General features: G+C 43.0%; 1 protein-coding gene across 1 annotated transcript in view; it reads right to left on the bottom strand.

Moving 5' to 3' along the window:
* Positions 1–20,493, bottom strand: part of lrp2b (low density lipoprotein receptor-related protein 2b) — a 116,031-nt gene that overhangs the window by 42,251 nt on the left and 53,287 nt on the right. Inside the window, exons 47-54 of the mRNA XM_090202411.1 lie at positions 19,747–19,989; positions 19,339–19,464; positions 18,492–18,611; positions 18,023–18,154; positions 16,147–16,351; positions 6,437–6,732; positions 5,613–6,129; positions 1,937–2,089 (exon numbers count right to left, since the gene is read on the bottom strand). Coding sequence (XP_090058537.1) covers positions 1,937–2,089; positions 5,613–6,129; positions 6,437–6,732; positions 16,147–16,351; positions 18,023–18,154; positions 18,492–18,611; positions 19,339–19,464; positions 19,747–19,989 — 1,792 coding nt within the window. The remainder of the gene's footprint in view (positions 1–1,936; positions 2,090–5,612; positions 6,130–6,436; positions 6,733–16,146; positions 16,352–18,022; positions 18,155–18,491; positions 18,612–19,338; positions 19,465–19,746; positions 19,990–20,493) is intronic.

Here is a 20,493-nt window from a genome sequence, read left to right as displayed (position 1 = left end):
GTGGGACACAATCATGAAGTGGAACGAGATTTATTGGATATTTCAAACTTTTTTAACAAATCAAAAACTGAAAAATTGGGCGTGCAAAATTATTCAGCCCCCTTAGGTTAATACTTTGTAGCGCCACCTTTTGCTGCGATTACAGCTGTAAGTCGCTTGGGGTATGTCTCTATCAGTTTTGCACATCGAGAGACTGAAATTTTTTCCCATTCCTCCTTGCAAAACAGCTTGAGCTCAGTGAGGTTGGATGGAGAGCATTTGTGAACAGCAGTTTTCAGTTCTTTCCACAGATTCTCGATTGGATTCAGGTCTGGACTTTGACTTGGCCATTCTAACACCTGGATATGTTTATTTTTGAACCATTCCATTGTAGATTTTGCTTTATGTTTTGGATCATTGTCTTGTTGGAAGACAAATCTCCGTCCCAGTCTCAGGTCTTTTGCAGACTCCATCAGGTTTTCTTCCAGAATGGTCCTGTATTTGGCTCCATCCATCTTCCCATCAATTTTAACCATCTTCCCTGTCCCTGCTGAAGAAAAGCAGGCCCAAACCATGATGCTGCCACCACCATGTTTGACAGTGGGGATGGTGTGTTCAGCTGTGTTGCTTTTACGCCAAACATAACGTTTTGCATTGTTGCCAAAAAGTTCAATTTTGGTTTCATCTGACCAGAGCACATTCTTCCACATGTTTGGTGTGTCTCCCAGGTGGCTTGTGGCAAACTTTAAACGACACTTTTCATGGATATCTTTAAGAAATGGCTTTCTTCTTGCCACTCTTCCATAAAGGCCAGATTTGTGCAATATACGACTGATTGTTGTCCTATGGACAGAGTCTCCCACCTCAGCTGTAGATCTCTGCAGTTCATCCAGAGTGATCATGGGCCTCTTGGCTGCATCTCTGATCAGTCTTCTCCTTGTATGAGCTGGAAGTTTAGAGGGACGGCCAGGTCTTGGTAGATATGCAGTGGTCTGATACTACTTCCATTTCAATATTATCGCTTGCACAGTGCTCCTTGGGATGTTTAAAGCTTGGGAAATATTTTTGTATCCAAATCCGGCTTTAAACTTCTTCACAACAGTATCTCGGACCTGCCTGGTGTGTTCCTTGTTCTTCATGATGCTCTCTGCGCTTTTAACGGACCTCTGAGACTATCACAGTGCAGGTGCATTTATACGGAGACTTGATTACACAGGTGGATTGTATTTATCATCATTGGTCATTTAGGTCAACATTGGATCATTCAGAGATCCTCACTGAACTTCTGGAGAGAGTTTGCTGCATTGAAAGTAAAGGGGCTGAATAATTTTGCACGCCCAATTTTTCAGTTTTTGATTTGTTAAAAAAGTTAGAAATATCCAATAAATGTCGTTCCACTTCATGATTGTGTCCCACTTGTTGTTGATTCTTCACAAAAAAATACAGTTTTATATCTTTATGTTTGAAGCCTGAAATGTGTCAAAAGGTCGCAAAGTTCAAGGGGGCCGAATACTTTCGCAAGGCACTGTAGCTACACAGACTATTTGCATTGTCCCCCCCCCCCCCCCCTCTTTTACACCGCTGCTACTCTCTGTTGTTATCATCTATGCATAGTCACATATTACCTCAACTCACTGGTGAGCACATTAATCCTGTACCGGTACCCACCTGTATATAGTCTCACTATTGTTATTTTACTGCCACTCTTTAATTACTTGTTACTTTTATTTCTTATTCATATTTTATTTTAAACTGCGTTGTTGGTTAGGGGCTCGTAAGTAAGCATTTCACTGTAAGGTCTCCACCTGTTGTATTCGGCGCATGTGACTAATAAAACTTGATTCGATTTGAAATACATCAAACACGTGGTTCCCATCTGTTTGATGCCATGCCATTTGCTCTGTTCCAGCCATTATTATGAGCCGTCCTCCCCTCAGCAGCCTCCCCTGGTTAGTACCCATATTTGGGGTTGACGGCTATGGCACGGGGCCGGACAAAGCAGTAGGTGGCGTTAGGTCCCACGCAGCCACTCAGCAACTTCTTCTGGAAACGACCATCCAGCTCTGACACGTGGAGAGAGCCGTAGTAACCGTCTACCCAGTAGAGCTTCCTTTGGGATACACACACATAAACATACAAGAATGACTATGGACATATGCATAGATACAATATCATACAGTGGCAAGAAAAAGTATGTGAACCTTTTGGAATTACCTGGATTTCTGCATAAATTGGTCATAGAATTTGATCTGATCTTCATCGAAGTCACAACCATAGATGAACACAGTGTGCTTAAACTAATAACACACAAATTATTGTATTTTTCTTGTCTATATTGAATACATCATTTAAACTGTCACAGTGTAGGTTGGAAAAAGTGTGTGAACCCCTAGGCTAATGACTTCTCCAAAAGCCAATTGGAGTCAGGAGTCCGCTAACCTGGAGTCCAATCAATGAGACAAGGTTGGAGATGTTGGTTAGAGCTGCCCTGCCCTATAAAAACGCTCACAAAATTTGAGTTTGCTATTCACAAGAAGCATTGCCTGATGTGAACCATGCATTGAACAAAAGAGATCTCAAAGACCTAAGATTAAGAATTGTTAGCTTCCATAAAGCTGAAAATGGTTACATAAGTATCTCTAAAAACTTGAATGTTCATCAGTCCATGGTAAAACAAATGATCTATAAATGGAGAAAGTTCAGCACTGTTGCTACTCTCCCTAGGAGTGGCTGTCCCGCAAAGATGACTGCAAGAGCACAGCGCAGAATGCTCAATGAGGTTAAGAAGAATCCTAGAGTGTCAGCTAAAGACTGACAGAAATATCTGGAACATGCTAACTTCCCTGTTGACGAGTCTACTACAGTGCCTTGCGAAAGTATTCGGCCCCCTTGAACTTTGCGACCTTCTGCCACAATTCAGGCTTGAAACATAAAGATATAAAACTGTATTTTTTTTGTGAAGAATCAACAACAAGTGGGACACAATCATGAAGTGGAACGATTGATATTGGATATTTATAACTTTTTTAACAAATCAAAAACTGAAAAATTGGGCGTGCAAAATTATTCAGCCCCTTTACTTTCAGTGCAGCAAACTCTCTCCAGAAGTTCAGTGAGGATCTCTGAATGATCCAATGTTGACCTAAATGACTAATGATGATAAATACAATCCACCTGTGTGTAATCAAGTCTCCGTATAAATGCACCTGCACTGTGATAGTCTCAGAGGTCCGTTAAAAGCGCAGAGAGCATCATGAAGAACAAGGAACACACCAGGCAGGTCCGAGATGCTGTTGTGAAGAAGTTTAAAGCCGGATTTGGATACAAAAATATTTCCCAAGCTTTAAACATCCCAAGGAGCACTGTGCAAGCGATAATATTGAAATGGAAGGAGTATCAGACCACTGCAAATCTACCAAGACCTGGTCGTCCCTCTAAACTTTCAGCTCATACAAGGAGAAGACTGATCAGAGATGCAGCCAAGAGGCCCATGATCACTCTGGATGAACTGCAGAGATCTACAGCTGAGGTGGGAGACTCTGTCCATAGGACAACAATCAGTTGTGTATTGCACAAATCTGGCCTTTATGGAAGAGTGGCAAGAAGAAAGCCATTTCTTAAAGATATCCATAAAAAGTGTTGTTTAAAGTTTGCCACAAGCCACCTGGGAGACACACCAAACATGTGGAAGAAGGTGCTCTGGTCAGATGAAACAAAAATTGAACTTTTTGGCAACAATGCAAAACGTTAGGTTTGGCGTAAAATCAACACAGCTCATCACCCTGAACACACCATCCCCACTGTCAAACATGGTGGTGGCAGCATCATGGTTTGGGCCTGCTTTTCTTCAGCAGGGACAGGGAAGATGGTTAAAATTGATGGGAAGATGGATGGAGCCAAATACAGGACCATTCTGGAAGAAAACCTGATGGAGTCTGCAAAAGACCTGAGACTGGGACGGAGATTTGTCTTCCAACAAGAAAATGATCCAAAACATAAAGCAAAATCTACAATGGAATGGTTCAAAAATAAACATATCCAGGTGTTAGAATGGCCAAGTCAAAGTCCAGACCTGAATCCAATCGAGAATCTGTGGAAAGAACTGAAAACTGCTGTTCACAAATGCTCTCCATCCAACCTCACTGAGCTCGAGCTGTTTTGCAAGGAGGAATGGGAAAAAATTTCAGTCTCTCGATGTGCAAAACTGATAGAGACATACCCCAAGCGACTTACAGCTGTAATCGCAGCAAAAGGTGGCGCTACAAAGTATTAACCTAAGGGGGCTGAATAATTTTGCACGCCCAATTTTTCAGTTTTTGATTTGTTAAAAAAGTTTGAAATATCCAATAAATGTCGTTCCACTTCATGATTGCGTCCCACTTGTTGTTGATTCTTCACAAAAAAATACAGTTTTATATCTTTATGTTTGAAGCCTGAAATGTGGCAAAAGGTCGCAAAGTTCAAGGGGGCCGAATACTTTCGCAAGGCACTGTATATGTAAAAAACTAAACAAGTATGGTGTTCATGGGAGGACACCATGGAAGAAGCCACTGCTGTCCAAAAAAAACATTACTGCACGTCCGAGGTTCGCAAAAGAGCACCTGGATGTTGGCAAAATATTCTGTGGACAGATGAAACTACAGTTGAGTTGTTTGGAAGGAACACACAACACTATGTGTGGAGAAAAAAAGGCACATCACAGCACAGAAACATCAAAACCTTGTCCCAACTGTAAAGTATGGTGGAGGGAGCATCATGGAGCTGCTTTGCTGCCTCAGGGCCTGGACAGCTTGCTATCATCAACAGAAAAATGAATTCCCAAGTTTAACAAGACATTTTGCAGGAGAATGTATGGCTTTCTGTCCGCCAATTGAAGCTCAACAGAAGTTTGGTGATGCAGCAGGACAACGACAAAAAACACAGATGTAAATGAACAACAGAATGGCTTCAACAGAAGAAAATACACCTTCTGGAGTGGCCCAGTAAGAGTCCTGACCTCAATCCGATTGAGATGCTGTGGCATGAGCTCAAGAGAGTGGTTCACATCAGACATCCCAAGAAAATCCTAAATTCCTCCTGACCGTTGTGCAGTTCTGATTCGCAGCTACAGAAAATGTTTGGTTGAGGTTATTGCTGCAAAAAGGAGTTCACATACTTTTCCCACCCTGCACTGGGAATGTTTACACAGTGTGTTCAGTAAAGACATGAAAATGTATAATTGTTTGTGTGTCATTAGTTTAAGCAGACTGTGTTTGTCTATTGTTGTGGCTTAGATGAAGAACAGATCAACTTTTATGACAAATCTATGCAGAAATTGAGGTAATTCCAAAGGGTTCACATACTTTTTCTTTCCACTGTATATATAGACCTTTTGCTATGAAACATATAATTGTAAGGAGATACAAATGTGTCATTATAAGCCAACTGTAGGCTATAATCAAAATGTGAAGTGTGAGACAGTTTTATGAAGCTTTTGAACACAACACAGTGCATCATGAAATTATTCACACTCATAGTTTTCCCTCACCTGTCCTTTCCAATTGAGGTGCTGGAGATTAAGGAAACTGCGTCGCCATGAGGCCAATGATTTTAAAATTACAATCAAGCTCTGATGCCCCTCCCCCTTCACTCACCTGCCAACCCAATCCACTGCCATTCCCTCAGCCCCTACCACGTTGTTATCCACTATCGTCTCCCTCTCACTGCCGTCGAATCGCATCCTCTCAATCCGCACCATTCCCGCATCCAACCAGTACAGCCTCTTCTCGTAATGGTCAAAATCCAGCGCCACCACATTCGACAGTCCTTGCAGAACCACGCTCAGCTGCGAACCGTCAGTCGTCAAATTACGAATGTAATAAAGATTACTGTACAGAAGATAAGGGGCAATGGCGCTGTTCTGGCGGCACGTGCGCCCGTCTGGCTCACGCACGTAGCCCGGGGCGCATTTGCAGTGGAAGGAGCCGGCGGAGTTCTCGCAGATCTGGCTACAGACGGCGGGCGTGTCGCGGCACTCGTCCAGGTCTGCGCACGCCTTACCATCAGGCATGAGTTGGTAGCCGGCATTACACGAGCAGTAGTAACCGGTCGGGGTGTCGGTGCAGACCTGGGCACACTTGTGGACTGACGAATCTTGGCATTCGTTAATTCCTGCACAGAGTAGAGAGGGAAGGAGATAGAGAGAGGTAGGATGAGTTCTGTAAGATTAAGATGTGCTGTAAAATTAATCTAGGAATCCAAATCAAAATTCCCTTTTCCTACTCTAAATTATTATGTTCTTACTGCAAATACTAATTTCCTACTCCACATACTTACAGTATTTCTTGAAATATCATACATTTAGTGTGGTTACATTCGCATACCTATTGTACAACTGCCACAACCTCCATTCAATCAAAGGAAATAAATCTATCCCTTCCCCATTGTGTTACATCCTTCGCTGTATGAGAGATCTTACCGCATCCCTTCTCATCACTGTTATCCGAGCAGTCCTTCTGCGAGTTGCAGACCTTGTGGGTGTCAATACACTCGCCCGACTTGCACAAGTACTCTCCCGGGGCACAGGTAGGCTGGGGGGTGCTGCACATGCCTTCTGCCTCGTCAGAACCGTCCAGACAGTCGGCCTCGCCATCGCAGGCAAAGGTGGCTGGGATGCAGGCGCCGTTTTGGCAGGTGAACTGGTAGCTGGTGCAGGTGTCGTAGGAACAGTCCAACTCGTCGCTGCCGTCCCCGCAGTCATTGACTCGGTCACAGCTAACAGGAGGGGAGGTAAACAATGGGGTATCTTTGTTAAAGTACCCCTACTCTTCAATGTACGAGAGAGAGACACTCAAAAAAAATACAGTGCATCCGGAAAGTATTCAGACCCCTTGACTTTTTCCATATTTTGTTACGTTACAGCCTTATTCTAAAACAGATGTAATTCTACACAATACCCCATAACTATTCAGACACTTTGCAATGAACCTCGAAATTGAGCTCAGATGCATCCTGTTTCCATTGGTCATCCTTGAAATTTTTCTGCAACTTGATTGGAGTCTACCTTTGGCTTTGGTAAATTCAATTGATTGTCCATGATTTGGAAAGACACACACCTGTCTATAAGGTCCTACAGTTAACAGTGCATGTCAGAGCGAAAACCAAGCCATGAGGTTGAATGAATTGTCAGTAGAGCACCGAGACAGGATTGTGTTGAGGCACAGATCTGGGGAAGGGTACCAAAACATTTCTGCAGCATTGAAGGTCCCCAAGAACACAGTAGCCTCCATCATTCTTAAATGGAAGAAGATTGGATCCACCAAGACTCTTCCTAGAGCTGGCCGCCCGGCCAAACTGAGCAATCGGGGGAGAAGGGCCTTGGTCAGGGAGGTGACCAAGAACCAAATGGTCACTCTGACAGAGCTCCAGAGGTCCTCTGTGGAGATGGGAGAACCTTCCAGAAGGACAACCATCTCTGCAACACTCCACTAAATAAGGCCTTTATGGTTGAGTGGCCCTCACCCGCTAGTCCACTTGAACTGATTCACTAAGATCTGCCCATTATTGTGCTGTCTAGGCTTGGGCGGTGTACCGTATAACAAGCTATTTGGAAATAGTAACGGGATGGTTTTTTAATACCGTCAATACCATTGAAACTATTTCTTTTAAGTTTTTCAATAAATTGTCATATTTGTAGCTACTGTTTAAGTAAATACCTGCAGTCAAGATGTGCAATTTATTAGGAGATAAAGAATATTGGGTTCTTCATTTCACACATCACATGATTTTACATTATGAAGCTTACCATAGTTTCCCTGAACAGTTGAGCCAGATTGTAACTAGCACAACAGGAGAAAGGGGAGCAGGTGAGTCCAGCTTTATATTGACACGGGTCGCGTTTTATATTAAAAGTCAAGTGTATTTTTGCAACTATAGTTTTAGTTTACAGAAAATACATTAGTGCATGACATTTGGCCGAAAATGTAATCTGATGAAAATTAAGCTAACAGAAGTGCAACACTATTTAGCTGGCAGTCACAAGTAAATGAGCTTACAATGAAAAAGCATGGTATTTTTTGCTAAAACGATGCATGGCCATCATATATTGGGGCAGCAGGTAGCCTAGTGGTTCGAGCGTTGGTCCAGTAACCGAAAGGTGGCTAGATCAAATCCCTGAGCTGACAAGGTCAAAAATCTGTTCTGCCCCTGAAGAAGGCAGTTAACCCACTGTTCCTAGGCCATCATTGTAAATAAGAATTTGTTATTAACTGACTTGCCTAGTTAAATAAATAAAAATGTTTATCACAGAAAGGATGTAGCCAGCTACATTTCCTAATGTTTTGTTTAAAGGTAATCTTTCATTTTACCAGAGAAAAGTAGGCTGGCTAAACCAAGAGAAAAGTATCTATCAGTCAGAGCGCTGTTTGCTGATAGAATGACACCGTTCATGAATTCTCATCCAAGTGGAGAAGTGCAACTGAAGCACAAAATTTGTCTGATGCCGAGCAGAAATTACAATAAGAATTTTACATTTGCGTTTGCAAAACGCAGCATGAACTCGTTATATATGTTTTTCCTGCGTGAAAAAACGAATTCTGACATTCAGTATATATATATTGTATGTTGCATATATTGTATGTATAACTTCATGACCTGGATTGGTGGTCATTGCAATTTGTTTATATTTGTTTGCGCTCGTTAGCATCTTTAGCTAGCAGTCTCCATGGGAATTCGCTAATACTTTTGCTAATTTTGTTAGAATTCTGGTAATAGATGCCCAATGTGATTTTTTGCTGTTTTTGGCACCCCCTTGTGTACCAAGCCGGTAATACAGTAAATCCTGGGAAGAGGATATGAAAATCTACATACTGCACAACCCTAGTGCTGTCCGGTCAGAACATGATGTTGAGGCCCATGCCACACACGCACAGACACAGTGGATTCCATTAGAAGTTATTTACAGTGGGGAGAACAACTATTTGATACACTGCCGATTTTGCAGGTTTTCCCACTTACAAAGCATGTAATTGTCTGTAATTTTTATCATAGATACACTTCAACTGTGAGAGACGGAATCTAAAACAAAAATCCAGAAAATCACATTGTATGATTTTTAAGTAATTTGCATTTTATTTATTGCATTCTACCAACCAGTAAGAATTCCGGCTCTCACAGATCTGTTAGTTTTTCTTTAAGAATCCTTCCTGTTCTCTACTCATTACCTGTATTAACTGCACCTGTTTGAACTCGTTATCTGTATAAAAGACACCTGTTCACACAATCAATCAAACCGACTCCAACCTGTCCACAATGGCCAAGAACAGGGAGCTGTGTAAGGACATCAGGGATAAAATTGTAGACCTGCACAAGGTTGGGATGGCCTACAGGATAATAGGCAAGCAGCTTGGTGAGAAGGCAACAACTGTTGGCGCAATTATTCGAAAATGGAAGAAGTTCAAGATGACGGTCAATCACCCTCGGTCTGGGGCTCCATGCAAGATCTCACCTCGTGAGGCATCAATGATCATGAGGAAGGTGAGGGATCAGCCCAGAACTACACGGCAGGACCTGGTCAATGACCTGAAGAGAGCTGGGACCACAGTCTCAAAGAAAACCATTAGTAACACTCTACGCCGTCATGGATTAAAATCCTGCAGCGCACGCAAGGTCCCCTTGCTCAAGCCAGCGCATGTCCAGGCCCGTCTGAAGTTTGCCAATGACCATCTGGATGATCCAGAGGAGGAATGGGAGAAGGTCATGTGGTCTGATGAGACAAAAATAGAGCTTGGTCTAAACTCCACTCGCCGTGTTTGGAGGAAGAAGAAGGATGAGTACAACCTCAAGAAAACCATCCCAACCGTGAAGCATGGAGGTGGAAACATAATTCTTTGGGGATGCTTTTCTGCAAAGGGGACAGGACGACTGCACCGTATTGAGGGGAGGATGGATGGGGCCATGTATCGTGAGATCTTGGCCAACAACCTCCTTCCCTCAGTAAGAGCATTGAAGGTGGGTCATGGCTGGGTCTTCCAGCATGACAACGACCCGAAACACACAGCCAGGGCAACTAAGGAGTTGATCCGTAAGAAGCATCTCAAGGTCCTGGAGTGGCCTAGCCAGTCTCCAGACCTGAACCCAAAATAAAATCTTTGGAGGGAGCTGAAAGTCCGTATTGCCCAGCGACAGCCCTGAAACCTGAAGGATCTGGAGAAGGTCTGTATGGAGGAGTGGGCCAAAATCCCTGCTGCAGTGTCTGCGAACCTTGTATGATCTCTGTAATTGCAAACAAAGGTTTCTGCACCAAATATTAAGTTCTGCTTTTCTGATGTATCAAATACTTAAGTCATGCAATAAAATGCAAATTAATAGATTTTCTGGATTTTTGTTTTAGATTCCGTCTCTTCCGTCTCCGTCTCACAGTTGAAGTGTACCTATGATAAACATTACAGACCTCTACATGCTTTGTAAGTAGGAAAACCTGCAAAATCAGCAGTGTATCAAATACTTGTTCTCCCCACTGTATATTGTTGTGTGGTTTTAAAAGGGGAAACAAAACAATAATTAGTATCCATTAGTATCCACGCTTTAAAACTCTTAAAGTATGGCCAAGTTAATAATTATGCTGTGGATTATACACTAGTATAGGTATTTCTAACATGTACTAACTCAGGGAGCTGAATATTTTAGTTATTTAATTTCTATTAACATCAAATCAAATGTTAATTGTCATAGGCGCCGAGTACAATAGGTATTGTAGGCCATACCGTGAAATGCTTACTTACAAGCCCACAGGTTCCAACATAACAATAACAAGGCCATATACAGGGGGTCCCGGAACCAAGCCAATGTGCAGGGGTACAGGTTAGTCGAGGTAATTTGTAAAGGGACTAGGCATAGATAGACAGCAAGTAGCAGCAGTATAAAAACAAAGGGGGGGTGGGGGTCAATGTAAATAGTCCGGGTGGCCATTTGATTAATTGTTCATCAGTTTTATGGCTTTGGGGTAGAAGCTGTTAACCTTTTTGGGCTAGGGGGCAGTATTTTCACATCCGGATGAAAAGCGTGCCCAAAGTAAACTGCCTGCTACTCAGGCCCAGAAGCTATGATATGCATAGTATTAGTAGATTTGGATAGAAAACACTGAAGTTTTTAAAACTGTCTGAATGATGTCTGTGAGTATAACAGAACTTATTTGGCAGGCGAAACCCCGAGGACAAACCATCCACGATTTTACTTTTTAGGTCTCTCTCTTTTCAATGGATTTTCATTGGGAATCTAGAATTCTAAGGAAGTTGCTTGCAGTTCCTTTCGCTTCCACTGGATGTCAACAGTCTTTAAAAATTGGTTGATGTTTTTCCTTTGAGAAATGAAGAAGTAGCCCTGTTCAGAATGAGGGTCGAGTGAAGTGTACTGTTTGATAGAGGCGCGTGATCTGAAAAGCACGCTCCACTTTGTTTTCCTCCGGTATTGAAGAGAGGTTATCCCGTCTTAAATTTTAGCGATTATTTACGTAAAAAAATACCTAAAGATGTATTAGGAAAGTTGTTTGAAATGTTTGGACAAAGATTACAGGTAATTTATGAGATGAGATATTTTGTAGTCATGTTGCACGAGTTGGAACCGGTGTTTTTCTGGATCAGACGCACCAAATAAATGGACATTTTGGATATATAACAACGGGATTAATCGAACAAAAGGACCATTTGTGCTGTGTATGGGACATATTGGAGTGCCAACAGAAGAAGCTCGTCAAAGGTACGGCATGAATTATATCTTTATTTCTGAGTTTCGTGTCATGCCTGGCGGGTTGAATTATGATTGTCTGTCTTTGTTTGATGGGGTGCTGTCCTCAGATAATAGTATGGTTTGCTTTAACCGTAAAGCCTTTTTGAAATCTAACACAGCGGCTGGATTAACAAGAAGTTTCTTTAATCCTATGTATAACACTTGTATCATCAATGTTTATGATGAGTATCTCTGTAATTTGATTTGGCTCTCTGCAATTTCACCGGATGTTATTTGAGACAATGCATTTCTGAACATAACGCGCCAATTTAAACTGAGGTTTTTGGGTATAAAGAGGGATTTCATTGAACAAAACAAACATTTATTGTGTAACATGGAGTCCTGGGAGTGCCACCAGATGAAGATCAAAGGTTAGTGATTAATTTAATTGCAATTTCTGACTTTTGCGAGCTCTCTCCTTGAATGGAAAATGGCTGTATGATTTTCGTGGCTAGGCGCTGTCCTAACATAATCGCATGGTGTGCTTTCGCGGTAAAGCCTTTTTGAAATCTGACACGATGGCTAGATTAACAAGAAGTTAAGCTTTAATTTGGTGTATTGCACTTGTGAATGTATGAAAGTTAAATATTTCTAATAATTTGTTTTGAATTTCGCGCTCTGCCACTTCACCAGATGTTGTCGAAACATTCCGCTAGAGGAACCCCTAGCCCGAAAAGGTTTATTAAGGAGCCTTTTGGTCTTAGACTTGGTGCTCCGGTACAGCTTGCCGTACGGTAGTAGAGAAAACAGTCTTAGACTTGAGTGACTGAAGCCTTTGACAATTTTTTGGGCCTTCCTGACACCACCTAGTATATACAGTTGAAGTCGAAAGTTTACATACACCTTAGCCAAATACATTAAAACTCAGTTTTTCACAATTCCTGACATTGAATCCTAGTAAAAATTCCCTGTATTAGGTCAGTTAGGATCACTAGGATCATTATTTTAAGTTTAGAGAATTATTTATTTTAGCTTTTATTTCTTTCATCACATTCCCAGTTAGTCAGAAGTTTCCATATACTCAATTAGCCTTTGGTAGCATTGTTTTAAAATGGTTTAACTTGGGTCAAACATTTCAGGTAGCCTTCCACAAGCTTCCCACAATAAGTTGGGTGAATTTTGGTCCTTTCCTCCTGACAGAGCTGGTGTAACTGAGTCGAGTTTGTAGGCCTCCTTGCTCGCACACGCTTTTTCAGTTCTGCGCACACATTTTCTATGGGATTGAGGTCAGGGCTTTGTGATGGCCACTCCAATACCTTGACTTTGTTGTCCTTAAGCCATTTTGCCACAACTTTGGAAGTATGCTTGGGGTCATTGTCCATTTGGAAGACCCATTTGCGACCAAGCTTTAACTTCCTGACTGATAACTTGAGATGTTGCTTCAATATATCCACGTAATTTTCCTACCCCATGATGCCATCTATTTTGTGAAGTGCACCAGTCCCTCCTGCGATAAAGCACCCCCACAACATGATGCTGCCACCTTCGTGCTTCATGGGTCATGCTTCATGGTTTTTTATGGTGGTTTTGAGCAGTGGCTTCTTCCTTGCTGAGAAGCTTTCAGGTTATGTCGATATAGAACTTGTTTTACTGTGGATATAGATACTGTACCTGTTTCCTCCAGCCTCTTCACAAGGTCCTTTGCTGTCGTTCTGGGATTGATTTGCACTTTTCGCACCAAAGTATGTTTGTCTCCTAGGAGACAGAACACGTCTCCTTCCTGAGCGGTATGATGGCTGTGTGGTCCCATGGTGTTTATACTTGCGTACTATTGTTTGTACCGATGAAAGTGGTACCTTCAGGCATTTGGAAATTGCTCCCAAGGATGAACCAGACTTGTGGCGGTCTACAATTTTTTAAATCTGAGGTCTTGGCTGATTTCTTTTGATTTTCCCATGATATCAAGCAAAGAGGCACTGAAATTGAAGGTAGGCCTTGAAATACATCTACAGGTACACCTCCAATTGACTCAAATGAAGTCAATTAGCCTATCAGAAGCTCCTAAAGCCATGACATCATTTTCTGGAATTTTCCAAGCTGTTTAAAGGCACAGTCAACTTAGTGTATGTAAACGTCTGACCCACTGGAATTGTGATACAGTGAATTATAGGTGAAATAATCTGTCCGTAAACAATTGTTGGATTACAGTTACAATTGTTGGATTACAATTAACAATTACTTGTGTCATGCAAAGTAGATGGCCTAACCGACTTGCCAAAACTATAGTTTGTTAACAAGAAATTTGTGGAGTGGTTGAAAAATGAGTTTTAATGACTTCAACCTAAGTGTATGTAAACTTCCAACTTCAACTGTAGTTCCTGAATGTCAGGAAGCTTGGCCCCAGTGATGTACTGGGCCGTACGCACTACCCTGTAGTGCCGTACGGTCAGATCCTGAGCAGTTGCCATACCAAGAGGTGATGCAACCGGTCAGGATGCTCTCGATGGTGCAGCTGTAGAACTTTAAGGATCTAGGGACCCATGCCAAATCTTTTCAGTCTCCTGAGGGGGAAAAGGTGTTGTTGTGCCCTCTTCACAACTGTCTTGGTGTGTTTGGACCATGTTAGTTTGTTGGTGATGTGGACACCAAGGAACTTGAAACTCGACCCGCTCCACTTCAGCCCCGTCGATGTTAATGGGGGCCTGTTCGGCCCTCCTTTTCCTGTAGTCCACGATCAGTTCCTTTGTCTTGCTCACATTGAGGGAGAGGTTGTTGTCCTGGGACCTCCTTCCTATAGGCTGTTTCATCGTAGTCAGTGATCAGGCCTACCTCCATTGTGTCGTCAGCAAATTTAATGATGGTGTTGGAGTTGTGCTTGGCCATGCAGTCATGGGTGAACAGGGAGTACAGGAGGGGACTAAGCACGCACCCCTGAGGGGCCCCAGTGTTGAGGATCAGCATGGCAGATATGTTGTTGCCTACCCTTACCACATGGGGGCGGCCTGTCAGCAATTCCAGGATCCAGCTGCAGAGGGAGGGGTTTAGTCCAACGGTCCTTAGCTTAATGATGTGCTTTGTGGGCACTATGGTGTTGAATGCTGAGCTGTAGTCAATGAACAGCATTCTCACATAGGTGTTCCTTTTGTCCAGGTGGGAAAGGGCAGTGTGAAGTGCGATTGAGATTGCGTCATCTGCGGATCTGTTGGGGCGGTATGCGAATTAGAGTGGGTCTAGGGTTTCCGTCATGATGGTGTTGATGTGAGCCATGACCAGTCTTTCATAGCACTTCATGGCTACCGACGTGAGTTCTACGGGGCGGTAATCATTACAGTATTTTGTGCAGAATGTTGACAGAAAATGACAAATACGTTTTAATCCCACTTTGTAACACAATAAAATGTGAAGAAATCCAAGGGGTCTGAATACTTTTGCAAAGGCACTGTACATGTCGAGAGAGAGAGAGAAATAGAAGGCTAAGGCCATGGAGCTTTATGGCTCTCTCTCTGGCCTGGCTGAGATCTCAACTTAGGGCTAGTGCACATGTGCTTGCGCACAGAAAGAGCTAGAACATTCTGGGAACTTCTAGAATCTGTAGAATGACACCAGCTACTATACAAGTAACACAAGAGGCTATACATATTGCAGATATAAATATACTGCAGCGGTAGCATGCATATAATATAAACATATTGCAGCGGGGGCATGCAAGTAATACTAATGAGTAGGCTAGTCGGACTCAATAAACACACTTGTAGCAATGAATAAAGATACTAGACGAAGTAGCATGCACAGGGCAGGGTACATACAAATTAACTGGAGCTAGCATTAACACGAGACCCAGCAAACAACACTGCAACTTCTTACTTGCAAACGTATCTACACTGTTACAGTACACTGCACAATAAGGTACCGTAACTTGCTACTATTGCACCCCCTATTAGCACAATAACATTCCCAACACACACTTGTCAATGGACGCTTCAGTTGTCCAAAGGTCCGTCTGCAACACAAAACTTGCTTGTTCTCGGGATATTCCGGGCACTAACGTGAAGTGATAGGAGGCGGAGCCCTAAAGTGCGTCCAAGCACCCTGATTGGTTGGGATGAATGTGATTTATAGATCCGAAGGCCAATCAGATTGAGAGGGCCGGCCTTTTTTTTTACACAGATACAGAGGCAAATTTGCACAAAACACACACGTTTGTTTTACTACGCTTGTGGGGACCAAACAATTGATTCCCATTCAAAATCCTATTTTCCCTAACCCTAATTGTAACACTAACCCCTAAGCCTAACATAGGCTTTTTCCTTGTGGGGACTGGCGAAATGTCCCCACTTTTCTGAATTTCCCTTGTTTTACTATCCTTGGGAGGACTTCTGGTCCCCACAAGGATAGGAAAACAAAAAAAAACACACAAACACACCTTATTTTTACAGTATGTGACTGACACACACACAAACTCACTGGAAGGGGACGAGGATACACAAGCCATTGGCGCAGGCGAACTCATTCATGTGGCAGGTGCGGTTGGGGCAGTTTTGAAGCTCATCAGCTGCGTCGGCACAGTCCTTCTCCCCATCACACACATAGCTCAGAGGGACACAGCGCGGGTGGCCAGGACGCCATGGAGGGGGGCAGGTGAACTGATGAGAAGCGCATGTCCGCTCTCCTGAAATGGGAGAGGTAAGTAAAGATGCACACACAATATTTTGAAGAACATTTGTCTTGCGCCAGAGTAGTAAGAGTTGAAACAAACCCCAAATGAGACATCTGAAGCATTGTGAAGCAAAACACATGGCTGTCTTTGCTGAACCGTCTTTTTACGCTCTGAAGCATGCACAATTGTTACAAAAATGATTGCTTTAATTTCCTGCTTCGGGTGTAGCACCCCCATTATAAGTTGATAGACCAATAGTGTCACGCTTATGTGTTGTTTGTTCGTGTGTAGATTCTGAGTTACAGTGCCTTCGGGAAGTGTCCAGACCCCTTGACTTTTTCCACATTTTGTTACATTACAGCCTTATTCTCAAATGGATTAAATAAATAATCCTCCGCAATCTACACACAATATCCCATAATGACAAAGTGAAAACAGGTTTATAGAAATGTTTTCAATTTTATTTGTATTTCTTTGCTATGAGACTCGAAATTGAGCGCAGGTGCATCCTGTTTCTATTGATCATTCTTGAGATGTTTCTACAACTTGATTGGAGTCCACCTGTGGTAAATTCAATTGATTGGACATGATTTGAAAAGGCACACACCTGTTTATATAAGGTCCCACAGTTGACATTATTAAATGGAAGAAGTATGGAACCACCAAGACTCTTTCTAGAACTGGCCACCTGGCCAAAGTAAGCAATCGAGGGAGAAGGGCCTTGGTCAGGGAGGTGACCAAGAGCCCGATGGTCACTGAAAGAGCTCTAGAGTCCCTCTGTTGAGATGGGAGAACCTTCCAGAAGGACAACCATCTCTGATACACTCCACCAATCAGGCCTTTATGGTAGAGTGACCAGACTGAAACCTCTCCTCAGTAAAAGGCACGACAGCCTGCTTGGAGTTTGCCAAAGGCACCTACTCTCAGACTATGAGAAACAAGATTCTCTGGTCTGATTAAACCAAGATTGAACTATTTTGACTGAATGCCAAGCGTCACATCTGGAGGAAACCTGGCACCATCCCTACGGTGAAGCATGGTGGTTGCAGCATCATGCTGTGGGGATGCTTTTCAGCAGCAGGGACTGGGAGTCTAGTCAGGAAAGATGAACGGAGCAAAGTACAGAGAGATCCTTGATGAAAACCTGCTCCAGAGCGCTCAGGACCTAATGCTGAGGCAAAGGTTCACCTTCCAACAGGACAACAACTCTAAGCACACAGCCAAGACAAAGCAGGAGTGGCTTTGGGACAAGTCTCTGAATGTCCTTGAGTGGCCCAGCCAGAGCCCGGACTTAAACCTGATTGAACATTTCTGGAAAGACCTGAAAATAGCTGTGCAGCGACGCTCCCCATCCAACCTGATCTGCAGAGAAGAATGGGAGAAATTTCCCAAATACAGGTATGCCAAGCTTGTAGCGTCAAACCAAGAAGATTCAAATCGCTGCCAAAGGTGTTTCAACAAAGTACCGAGTAAAGGATCTGAACACTTTTTTTTTTAAATTATAAATTAGCAAAAATTCCAAAAAATAGTTTTTGCTTTGTCATTATGGGGTATTTTGTGTAGATGGAGGGGGGGAAAAAAATCAATAATACGTTTTAGAATAAGGCTGTAACCTAACAAAATGTGGAAAAAGTCTAGGGTTCTGAATAATTTCTGAACACACTGTATATTGTAATGTCTCACCACATTGGAGTTCCAGTGCCTCGTCACTATTGTCCCAGCAGTCGTTGTTGCCGTCACACGTCAGTGACATGGGGATACAGTTCCCGTTGGTGCACGTGAACTGGTCAGGGTGACAGGTGTTTATTTGGTCCTCTGGAGGAAACAGAGAGAGGGGGACAATTTAACAGCTATTGTTTTCACTACATTGTTGAATATTCAGATAGACATATGTTACATCAAACAAGTATGCCTCTCTGTCTTGTAGAATAAGGAATCAATCCAGTTTTACAAAATTACATTATTTGCAACAGTCCGCAAAGTTTGCCTTCTGAATGCGGCCATGATCTAGGTCGCACTGTTGCAAAACATTTTGAAGTGGAAAACGAACATTTGAATTTCTTATTGGAAATGTCCAGGTAAATCTCTCCCTGTTTCAGTCTGTTTTCTTGCCTTTGGTGCCTGAACATGGCCCAGGTTAGGTAGTACTCACGGCAGGAGGGGGGCTCGTCGGTCCCGTCGACACAGTCTCTGATCCAGTCACACACCCAGTGGCTGGGGATACACTTCCCCTCGTCACAACGGAACTGGTCGGGTGAGCACGTCCGGCCCACTGTAACATACACACACACACAAACGCGCATGCACACACACACACACACGCATGTATGCCCAAACACACACAAGGGCACAGTATACAGTGAACAGACTGTGGAGAGGGACGTAAAACTGAAAAAACATACATGCGCAAACAAGTCAGGGATAAACTACCTTGTCCAAAACCACAGCATGATATGCAGTGTACAAAACATTAGGAACACCTTAATATTATGTTGCACCCTCTTTTGCTCTCGGAAAAGCCTCAATTCGGGGCATGGACCCTACAAGGTGTCGAAAGCGTTCCACAGGGATGCTGACCCATGTTGACTCTCAATGCATCCCACAGTTATGTCAAGTTGGCTGGATGTCCTTCGGGGGGCGGACTATTCTTGACACACACAGGAAACTGTTGAGCGTGGAAAACCCAGCAGCGTTGCAGTTCGTGACACACTCAAACCGGTGCGCCTGGCACCTACTACCATATCCTGTTTAAAGGCACTTAAATATTTTGTCTTGCCCATTCACCCTCTGAAAGGCACACATACACAATCCATGTCTCAATTGTCTCAAGGCTTAAAAATCCTTATTTAACCTGTCTCCTCCCCTTCATTTACACTGATTGAAGTGACATCAATAAGGGATATATAGCTTTCACCTGGATTCAACTGCTCGGTCTAAGTCATGGAAAGAGGATGCACACTCAGTGTATAAAACAAAACAGACATCATAGCTAGACTTACCACAGAACAAAGGGTTCTCGTCACTGTTGTCCCCACAATTGTTGTAACCGTCGCACAGTTGGCTCGCGTAGATACAGATGTTGGTGCTGTCACACTTGGTTTGTCCGGAGGGACACGTTCTGGGCGCTACGGGAACGGAGTAAAGTAGAAAAGGTTAAAGGTAGATTCAACGATATGAGGTTACAATAAGGAGCGGGGTAACTTTTGACATAAGCAAAGAGAGTTTGAATAAAGAGGTCAAACTTTTCACACAGCTAAATATGTTGCTGGACAGAGTGAACTCCTAAGCACATGTGCAGATGCTTAACAGTATCTGTGGACTAGTGCAGTCTCTTTTTTGGCACTCTTGCTAATATCTTTGTTTCGACTCTCCTTAAATCAACTCTAGTCACAGCAGTTATCACTCACGACAGTTGATCTCGTCTGAGGTGTCGTTGTCGCGGCAGTCACTGTAACCGTCGCAGACGAAGGCGGCGGAGATGCAGCGTCCATTGGTGCAAGTGAACTCGGTGGCGGAGGCACAGGTGGGGAACGCGCAGCCCAGCTCGTCACTGTTGTCGCCGCAGTCATTCGCGTAGTCACAAACGTAGGACAGGGCCACACAGCGGCCGTTGTCACAAGTGAAGTCCTGGGCCGAGCACTCGTGGAAGGCTGAGAGGGGAAGTAAGAGAGGGTGAGCACAACTGGTTTCTCTTGAAGATTCTTCCTTGCCATTGTGCTTTTCAAATCAAATCAAATTGTCACATGCGCTGAATACAATGCTTACTTACAAGCCCTTACCCACAATGCAGTTAAAAAAGGAATAAATAAAAGAATACCTCAAAAAAATAAAAATAATAAATAAAAGTAACAAATAATTAAAGAGCAGCAGTAAAATAACAATAGCAAGGCTATATACAGCAGGTACCGGTACAGAATCAATGTGCTAGGTTAGTCTTTGGGGTCTACGCCAGGTTACTGTAAAGCACTTTGTGACAATTGATCTAAACAGGGCTTTATAAATACATTTGATTGATTGATTGATTGATTATTTGATTGAGCAAGTGTGGAAATCTATGCAAAATAGGAGTCTTTTTAACAAGGTTGCTAGGTGCAGGGAAATGACAGTACAGGGAGCACACTTGAGCTATAAAACATTTGACATGACCGCTGAGT

The sequence above is a fragment of the Oncorhynchus mykiss genome, chromosome 16, assembly GCF_057628025.1.
Source record: "Oncorhynchus mykiss isolate SJ-2025 chromosome 16, ASM5762802v1, whole genome shotgun sequence".
NCBI classification, from domain to species: domain Eukaryota; kingdom Metazoa; phylum Chordata; class Actinopteri; order Salmoniformes; family Salmonidae; genus Oncorhynchus; species Oncorhynchus mykiss.
The sequence above is the reverse complement of the archived record's forward strand: the minus strand, read 5'-3'. Positions and strand labels throughout refer to the sequence as shown.